Here is a 10,826-nt window from a genome sequence, read left to right as displayed (position 1 = left end):
AGTACAGTCAGAAACAATATAAAGTATAGATACTAAGTATCATTGTTTATACCTCCAACCCAGGGATGCAAATAAGCAACAATTTACTCGCCCAAGAACCAAGCTACTAGCCCACATCCCACAATAGAAATCATTTACTTATCTTCGGTATGATATTAAATACTCGCCCACCGATGAATCACTCGCCCCGGGCGAGTAGGCGAGTGCTTGTTTGCATCCGTGCTTCAACCTATACTTAACATTGTTTCTGATTGTACAAGGACGCGAAAAATCTGATATATCTATTAAATTGAAATCCATTATAACCATTCATCCACAACTTTGCGGACGTAATATTATTGTACAATCATTTAAGTCCTAAGAACGTGTTATAGAGCCTCGAAAAGCTGGCAGCTTTGGGTTTACAGGGCAAATGCTTCAAAATACTGCCGTTATTATTGTTATTGAAAAGACAGTAGCATTTCAGATACATTACTGGTAAAGAAATGTCAGTTTCTTGTCAGCAGCTAAAACTATTAACTAAAGTAAGCATGTGTCAATTTTGTATGAAGAATAAACTATTTTTTTTTTTTTATTGTACTTAAATATATTAGTAAAATATGTACTCCAAATGTTACCTTGATCCGATTTATTTTTCAGATGGCGCCTCCCATCCACTATAATCAAAATTTCAGGTAAAATCCGGATCAGTTGTTTAAAGTGTTGTAAACTTTGCCTAAAATAAACTAAACACAGAAATTACCTCTAAGAAACTTAATGCTGTAATGGGTTAACTGTTAGTCCTTGTGGAATACCATGTGCAATGATAACACTTTAGTAGTCATACACCATTTCAGTTCTGTTCGTAGAATCTAGGTCACGTTTCGTAAATAGTGATAACGCGAACAAGTAACCTTCCTTTTTTATAACGTTCCAAGTGAACGTCTGTATATTTGTATATTTTGTCACTACTGCACATGTGCAAGATGCTATGGCAATCATATTATCGATACTTTACGCATGTCGCAGATTTTCTCTGTACGCATCTATCAACAGTCTTGAAGTGGCATGCAAAGTGCGTCCACGTGATGTGGATTTGTTGCAATACGAGGGTAATCACAGTTTTGTTTGCTTATTCTTTGTTCTAAATGGAATAAAGAATCTGGAAACAATACATAAACACGTTTACAGAGTTCTCTGAAACAAAACTCGCTTGTTATTTAAGAAAAACTGTCATCACAGATGTTAAAACACGGAGCAAACCCAGATCTGCACCGCAAGTCCCGGACCTTAGCACCTAACCCTTACTAATTATACTGACGGCTAGGTAACTTTACTAATATCTGAATTACGCTTGTTCCTTTTCCGTTCGGTTAGCTAGGTAACCAAACCTCATTCCTTGTTTGGAGTTTCGTCGTATGGGGACACACTCTTACAACACACTGCATAAACATGTTTAAACTTGACGAATCACATGTTTGTTAGTCTTCTTCTTTGTTGCGTTTTCATGGTTTGAAAGCTATACGTTTGCAGCAGCACTATTCGTGCTCTTGCCAATAGCAATATCCGAAATATTGAAATATTGTAAATTCTGTGTTACAGTGATCCACACCAAATGGTTTATTTATGTGTATAAAGAGTATGAATATGAAAGAATATGTTTATCTCTGTCATTTAATAGTTCTTCGCAACAGAAACATCAAAACTACACACCAGAAAGCATTATTATAAGTTATATAACAAACAGTGTCCTGTCTGTTTTTTATATCAATCTAAAGATCAGCGAAGTAGCAATACCTGCATTTCTGAAATAAATATAGAGGTAAGCTCTTGTTATATTCCATATTAGAATAGTGTATTTCTTCTGATTTTCCGGTAATCATTTCATTCACCCATTAACATAAACTTTTGTTTCATTAATCCAAGTACTAGAGAACATAATTGTTTTATTTTCAGATCTGACGCTGCTATAAATCCGTACCTGTTGGGTGACATTTTAACTCCAGTATCTGGGATCATTGCAGTTGCAAAACCATATGCATGTTCACAGTGTTCCAAAAGATTTGGTCAAAAATCTGACTTGAAAAGACACATGTTAGTTCATACAGGAGAAAAGCGTTTTGTGTGCCATATTTGTTCAAAACGTTTTAGTTTGAAATTTAATCTTAAAGCTCATGTATTATTAGTTCACAAACCGAATCAGCCATTTTGTGATTAGTGGTGAGGCAAATCCTATGCATTAAAAGGATATTTTCAAGAACTTGTATGTGTAAATGCTATTTATTCTCGTGTCATATGAGGAAGAATACGATTTCAAGCTACTGTGATGTCTTCTAGTTGTGTGATTGAAGATCTCAAAGGACTTTATGAAGAATAAATCTTGACTTGGTTATCACACCATATCGACTACGAATCTTTTGTAAGTGTGACTAGTAGTACTCCATTCAGATGTGATATTAAAATCGCAACTTCAGATTTGTAGCTGGGGACTCATGGTAATCTGTTTATTGATATCCAGACATTTTATGAACTTATTTTTCGCATTATTTTCTGGAAAAATAGAACGGTATACGCTCAAACCTTTCTATCATTTGCAATGTAAGGTCATCTGAGAATTGTTTTGCAATGTAAGTCATACACTATAGACGGATAAATAAATAGAAGTAAGAATTCTTGGCTGGTTTTATCTATTTTTTTTTTATTATTATTATTATTTACTGATATCCTTGTAAAAGAATAAATATAGGTAATTCTTTGGTATTGACAATATTTATTGAAGACCAATTGCATTCAAAAGTAGTCAAAGATCAAAAGTATTCATTCCCATGTAATATCACATATTGTACAAATATACATTGAGTAAAATGGTGATAATTAGAGACGAAATATTTTCGTTAATGCAATATGTGCGAGACGTTAAAAAAAAAAATGCGTATGTTTCTGGAAATCTCAAACTTCTCATTTCAGTGCCAGAAATCACGTTTATATTATCACGAATTTTTGCGAAATTCGGCATTTCTTGCGATAAATGCTAATGAAAACGAAAAAGTGGAACTCGTTAATAACTAATAATGCTAATAATAACTAAAAAGCGCACTTCCAATATTATTTAACTTTAAAAACGTTGCTATATATATATATATATATATATATATATATATATATATATATATATATATATATATATATAAAGCGAGTTATTTGATCCAGAAACTGTTTCACTTCATAAAGATGTAGACATCAACATAACTGAACTATTGTTTAAATTTTTGACTGTGTTTTGTGGTGAAAATGTTCATGATCTGTTGTTTACGGTAACTTTAAAAGTAAGGTTATTGAAGTTCTCAACATTGAGAATAAGGAAATTGACATTGTATCATTGTTAAACAGTTTAAAAGTTAACCACAGGTCATTTGCTGTCAGCTCGTTACGTTCAATATAGTTATCAGTCTCGAGTGTTGATGCCGAAAGATTCTTTTTCAAGTATAATATAATTGTTAGTGACAAGAGAACAAACTTAAAAGAAGAATTGGCAATGTCTTGCTGCATTTTATCCTTTAACTAAGGCTGTTGGAGTTAGAGGAAGTGTTTAAATTGTTGCATTAATTTCTATATTTCAGTGAATACACTAGCTAGAATGTGCACTTAATCAAGGTATATCCTCATTTTTATATCAAATATATACCCTACTACAAAAACTATACTGTTTAAAAGTTCCATATTTTTAAAAGGAAACACTTGTGGTTCATTTAAAAAAAATAAGTGCGACATAAATGCGAAAATTGTGATAATGAATGGTACAAAATATCAACGTTATTGCAAGAAAGTTTCATCTCTAATGAGTTTAGAATTAATAATAAAATGATCTTCTTGATTTTTTTATTTTCATCTTCCATTATTTAACATCAAATCATCATGCAACCATTCACTCCCTATTCAAAATCTGTCACTCTTATCTCAGCTACTTTTTTTTTTTTTCCCTTCATTTCTTTAAGTATGTATACATATTCCAAAACTTCTAAGAAAATAATATCTTGGCTACTTTATGAAATTAAAACAATGTCACTAAGTTACGAAGCGTATTTCACAGAATCTTTGAACGAACTATAGCTGTTCGTAGTCATGCAATACAAACACCTCACTTGTCCCAATTATTTAAACGCAGGTCGACCGAAAGCAAAGAAGTGGTGTAGTGTGAGTGGGTGGTTGGATGAAAATTAACTCTCTTTAAAAGTTGGTAACATTACTGATGAGTTTCTAATTAAATGTTTTGGAGGACATGGTAGAATGGTATAAATTATATGGAGTGTTAAAATTCCACATAGGCACATGAGCATTGTCCATCATATTCTATAATTGTCTGGGAACAGTTTTTGCAGATAATCCTGTATCCTTAAATTCCTCTAACGTTTTAGTTAGCATGCCATGCCGTTTCTTCGTCCAAACCCAAAATTACAGTAGAAGTGATACGCGTAAAGTCTAGAAGTAAGACTGGTTAGCCATTCATGTGAACCACAGGGACCCAGGTAATGTACCGAAAGTTCTAACATTCATGGACTTGATTGTAAAATGAGAAAGGGCAGAGCTTTGCGTGAAGCTCAGCTGTCAATATTATCCCAAGATGGACATAACTGGAAAAACATCGTCTTGTAACATGATTAGTTACACATCTGAATTCATTGTGTTACCGATAAAAACTAGAACTACAATATATGGAATGTTTGCCACACCGTCTTGTAAATTTCGGGTAATGTTTTTTTCCCATAGTGGTGGAGGATCCACTTCTGCCCAGTAATGGAAATTCCGATGATTCACAAGTTCCCCCCACTCCCTCTCCCTTCTGCGTGAAACAGCTTCGTAACTTCACAAAATATTGTTATGCAATTTAGACTAGTCTTCACATCATATATGCCTATGTTTTATCCAACGGTTACATGTCTTCCATTTTCTAAATTTTACTCCTTCAAAACAGTGTAGACCACGTAGCAGGTTAGACTGCTTCAGAGGAGTTTGACACGTTAGTTTCGTGGGACTTTGAGTGAACATTCCTAGACCATACGCATGTTTTTCTTCTACTGGAATGATTGTTTCTGCTATTCTCGATACTCACTGCAATACGAGATTCTTTAACACTCCACCACCACTTCTGCATCTTTACCATGAATTGCCAAGCCTCAGAACGGAAGCTAGCTGACCTTTTCTCGTTCGTATAGAAAACTAACATCGACACTTATATTAGATTGGATTTTGAGTTTAGCATTCCGTTCAGCAGTGAGGCTATATGAGTCGTGGACCTGCAACTTAATGTAGGATCCGAACCACGTGAGCTCCTGCCGGGAATAAAACCCGGATTTCCCACGCCAAATGCGCGTACGCTGTCTACATAGCCACGTAAGATTTATTGGCACTTATAATCCCTATTGCAGACCACGTAGCAGGTTAGACTGCTGTACAGGGGTTTGACATGTTGGTTTCGTGGGACTTTGAGTGAACATTCCTAGACCATATGCATGTTTTTCTACTACTAGAATGATGGTTTCTGCTATTCTTGATACTCACTCTAGTAGGAGATTCTTGAACACTCCACCACCACTTCTGCATCTTCACCACGGATTTCCAAGCCTCAGAACGGAAACTAGCTGACCCTTTTTCGTTCCTATAGAATACTAACATCGGCACTTATATTTGAGTTTAGCATCCCGTTCAACAGCAAGGCTATATGAGATGCGGACCTACAACTTAGTCCGAACCACATGAGCTCCCTCCGGGATTCAAACCCGGATCTACCACGCCAAAGGCTCGTACGCTATCCACATAGCCACGAGAGATTCATTGGCACGTATAATCCCTATTATAAGGACAATATACATTTTTTGTATGCAAATAAAATAGATTTGTGATAAATGGAAGAAGTTTTGAATTAGGTTATATCTCCCCTGCATAACTAACTACAGATACATGTGGAAAGGTGGGTACAGATAAAATCCCTCCTCTTAGTGTATAGAACAAAATTTCATAATAAACATATCGAGGCGAAAGAAGTGAAAGGTAGGAGACGTTCAGTTAACTTAACTGCCATACATATCATTATGAAAAAACCCTGAAATGATTTGAATTGTTATTCATTATTAATTAGCTTTCTTATTGTAATTAACTAATTAGACACAGTAATTAATAAGAGATTTCCTTGAAAGCGCTAATTGTATTTTGAGGTTACATGAACTTTAATAACATTTGATGATACCTGGAATTCATTTATATATATACCTATTTTATGTCTCTTCTAAAAAGAAGTATTAAATCTTAAAATACTCAATAAGTTTATAAATCATCTCCAGTCAGTACCATTTTGATATAATGAAAATTGATAGCAAAAATAGCTATGTGCGTGCATTTTGACAGAACATATGTTAGAATACGTATAACCGTCAGTTAAATATTAATCAAATTCTTCGATGATAGATATGTCTGGAAAATTTTGTAGTTATGCTGGATGGAAACGTCGTACGTGAAGGAAACATTATTTTATTTTCAGATCTGGAATCGTGGATGGAACACAAAACTCCCATAGTGACAAGCAGACGAAAAGGAAACACGTGTGTTCTCAATGCAGCAAGCAATTTGGCACTCAGTACAATCTCAGAAGACACATGTTGGTCCACACAGGAGAAAAACCCTTTATCTGTCAAATTTGTTCCAGGCGTTTCGCTTTGAATTTTAATTTGAAGACCCATATGATTCTTAAACATTTGATCGGCTAGTTGATTCCTAGAATTAGATTTAATATTTTATCGAGCGAAATATGAGAACCATGTGAGTGATAACGTAAAATAACATGGTTGTGAGAAAATTTCGTTTGCAAGGTAATTTTCCAGTCTGTTATTTTGTTGTAATGAAGTTATTTGTTGCATTACCTTGATGTTACTCGAAGATCATTTTACAGATTTAATTTTTTATTTTATTTGTCGACTATGTGAGTAACGTTGAAATATTTTAGCGTAGCCCCACCATGGGTATTTCCCAGTCAGACGCAATTTTTCAGTATCCCTCTAAAGATAATCGGGAAATTCCAGACAATTCAATCAAGCAAATTCAGCACTTTAATGGAAAAATGAAACATGATTATAACTGTGTTAATTGTGTTGTTCACACCGTACTATAATTTCAAGCACAGAAATTTTAACGGTGCAAAGATTTTAGCAAGTACAGACATTTAAAAGAACAAACCTGTTGCCGAAATTGCAAAACTTATTCATTTGTTTTTGAAAATTATTACATCTGTCAGCAAAAGAAAGTAATAGTGGTAAATTTTAATTTCGAAAAGATTCACTGTTTGTAATTTAATACAAGCATGTAGATCACTTGGAAGTATGCGTAATCCTTACAGTGTAATAAATGATATATCTCTAAACATAAATCTAAATGTTTATTTCTCTTTGTTTTTGTAACTGTACAACTTTTTTTTTTCTTTAATATCCGTTATAGTACTTTTAGTTAGAATCGATAAAACGAATCCAGCATTTACCGTGAGCGTTGACTGCGGAAAAAACGTGAGCGTTTCCGAGTACCGAAGTGAGTATTTTAAAAACGTCGAAAAGCTCACTTTCGTCGTTATTTAGAAGTGAAAGTTTATACTCCTCCAAAAGAATTACGGTTGAACATTTATTACTAATTATTCCTTTTTCAGATTCAGAATCTTAACTCATGCGTTTTCATATTTACTTCAACGAGAGACTCCTCTCAAGTTGTAGAGTAAAGGATTCAGTATTGACCCTACAATTTCACGCAAATTTCTCTTTACTGCCAGCTTACATGGAGCTTAATGCTTTTGTCGTTTATTTTCAAATTCAACAATTATGTGAAATGATAGTTCCTCATTTCATATTATGTGCCATAGACCAGGGCGCGAAATTCCCGTATTATCTTTATATATTGTTCACCAAATGTTAAAAATGTAAGCAATCTGTTCACGACGATCGCAAACCCAGATAACGAATGGTTTATTAATATTTGTGTGAATAGACGTTAAGTTAGGAAGAGAGGTAAAGACAAAAACTCGTAGAAAGAATAATGGATGTCCAGTATCGAGACATCGACAGCCGGGCCTAGCTTAACATTGTTAGTTAATGCACAGTGGTCTCTCAGGCAGTGAAGAAAGTATACAGAAATATAAAAAAAAAAAAATAATAATAATGTGCCAATGAACTAAAACATCAAAATACTGAAATTCGAAAATATCTCTCCCTCTAAGATTGGGAGCGGAAAGTCAGAAATTTGTCAACTTGTCCTTGGGATTAATAATATTTACAATATAATATCACTCATAAAAAACAAGGAAAACCACGTATTTTGATAATCACAAAGTAGGAATTTAGAGATGTTTCAATTACGTACGTAAAAAGTTCCAATTTTTGTACATACAAATTAGGGTTCCAAACTTGCTAACTTGACAGGACTAGTCAAAATCACAGCATTCACGTTTAAATATGATTGTCCGTAAATCAGAAGATAGCTGAACTATTAATATAATTGTGGAGTGCATGTATTGTATAAAGATTCTTAATGAAATACAAGTTAATTACACTTGTGAATAAGTTAAAAGTTGCTACTAGAGAACTACTGATCTCAGAGTTGATATTTTAGATAACCAGTCTCTAAATCGTAGTGCATTATGAGATATGCTCTTGGGCAATATGTAAGGATAGGAGAAAACCTCATACGTAATAATGACAAAATATATAGTAGCAAGTATCTGATTACACAAAACTATATTTGTTTATCAAGCTGAGACCCTTAGGATGTGAACCAGTATTTTAGAGAGGAAAAAAAAAAAAAGTGGATTCTTCATTTCGAAAAGATTACGCCACTTCATTATTTATAACATAACCAAGACATGGTTTAAAAAGGATTGTATATATCGTATTAACCCTGACTACAAGCACAATTCATAAAAATAAACGACATAGTTCTTGAGTAGTACGTCCTTGAAAATAAATTAAATTCAGTCACTAATATAAAAAAACTTTTTTGTTGTTGTTGTTCAGTCTCTTTGCAAAAATGAAAATGCAAAGAGCAATGTAAGCAGTTGTAAAACATAGCGGTTTAGTACTAACGAATTATGAAGGTAAATAATAATTGTCGTCAAGGTGATTATTATCTCTGAGTAATTCATCAGCTGATCTGTTCTGACGTCATAGAAAGTTTTCCTTGATGGATTTATAAATCAAAATGCCTTGAAATCGCATAGCGTATGACTGTAAATACTAGACTATTGTTTCCTAGATTCTGATGTTTTATAAATTTTGCATTTCAAAAATGAAAAGGACACAGTAATTATAATTGACATTTTTTTCTAAACGTTTATGAAAAAGAAACGTTATTGAAGATGTGATATGTTACTTTATTTCCAGCCTTCCTGATGGATCATCAATTCCTATGTGTAACCATTGTCAGAAGACATTCGCTAGTCGTTCTTATTTGGAAAAACATATGCGCACACACACAGGAGAGACACCTTATGAGTGTACAGTATGTGGAAGACGATTCACTCTCAAGCATCATTTAAAGAACCATAGTAAAGTGCATACCCCTGATAGACCCTTCTATTGCAAGCAGTGTGGAAGAAGCTTCGCTTCGCAACAAGATATCACAGATCATTCATTGGTACATTTTATCTCTTAAAAGCAATTAGAAATAATCTCAGTAAACTGACAAGACATTCTTTACCTAATGTGACCGAAGTATAAAACAGTTTATATTTTTAGTATTCGTTGGTTATGTTTAGCCCGTCTTACTTTGCAATGTGATTTCATGTGCGATGACTATTTTTGTCTTTCTTTTGAATTCGGGAACGGTGGTCTAATTTCATACCAAGATGCATGTAATTACTACAAGTCCTGCATTAAATGCAGGCTTGGTATTTTATTCATTAATTACACAATAGCGTTACAAAAATGTGTATTTTGTTCAAATAAATTTTGCCAATAAACATTTTTTTTATACATTATTTATTTCATATTTCACTCCCAGAATTCGAAAATTATTTTTTAAGAATAATCGGTTGCAGAGTTGAGAAGAAAGTATGACTTCATTTGCCACTATCAAATTACACTACCATTGGTCTATATAAATCATTAACTGATGTGTTTATACATAAATAAATGATATAGATTATTTTATATTTCCATAGCTTTGACACTCTCAGTTGAAACCACATTTAGATGTGAGATCTAAATAAATCTCCAGATCGTACAGTTTCTTTCCTCCGTAAAAAAAAAAAAAATGTTTTAGTTCAATAATCCGTATACTTTAAGAAAGTACTTTCGGATAATAGCATTAATAACAAATAGCAGATTTTTATTTAGTAGTTGATTTGAATGCAATTTTATCCAAGCTTTACAGACCAAAGATATTTAATTAGATTGTTCCCTTCCTAAGTTTTCATGTTGCTTCTCAAACCAAGTCTGGAATTATGATAAAGCTGTAATTGAACGTACTTCTAAATCAGACTGTTATAATGATTATCAAAAACGTGCTAATACTTCAATTGAAAATAAAGAAAACTTCCAAGAGAAACTACATAAACTACCAACTGGTTCATAAAAATGATTGTATTAGCATGGCATTCCCGATAAGAAAGAATGTATGTCCGTGAAAGACAATAACAATCACTTTAAATTTCAAAGAAGTCATTCGATGTAATTTAGTACTATAAGACCGAAAATTTGCGAATTTTAACACCATTTATATATATAATGCAGTTTCCCAACACTCCGATTTAATTCGCAGATCTTTGGTCTTAAAGACTGTTTGTTTTGGTTACTCAGTTTTTATATAGAGGAAAGTAT

General features: G+C 33.2%; 1 protein-coding gene across 20 annotated transcripts in view; it reads left to right on the top strand.

Annotated features, from left to right (window-relative positions):
* LOC145680677 (uncharacterized) overlaps positions 1-10,826 on the top strand; it is a 246,213-nt gene that overhangs the window by 88,926 nt on the left and 146,461 nt on the right. Inside the window, exon 5 of one of the 20 annotated variants that reach the window (XR_014130657.1) lies at positions 1,936-2,074. The exons of 16 other annotated variants lie outside the window; for them this stretch is intronic. Coding sequence is in view for 3 of the 4 variants with exons in the window: in XM_081751550.1 (XP_081607676.1) it covers positions 9,390-9,660 (271 nt within the window). In the remaining variant the exon portion in view is untranslated. 3 more of the 20 variants (XM_081751550.1, XM_081751559.1, XM_081751551.1) reach the window with 3 other exon arrangements.

The sequence above is a fragment of the Thermobia domestica genome, chromosome 3 (assembly GCF_964235325.1).
Source record: "Thermobia domestica chromosome 3, izTheDome1.hap1.1, whole genome shotgun sequence".
Classification (NCBI taxonomy): domain Eukaryota; kingdom Metazoa; phylum Arthropoda; class Insecta; order Zygentoma; family Lepismatidae; genus Thermobia; species Thermobia domestica.
This window is presented reverse-complemented; position numbering and strand designations above follow the sequence as displayed.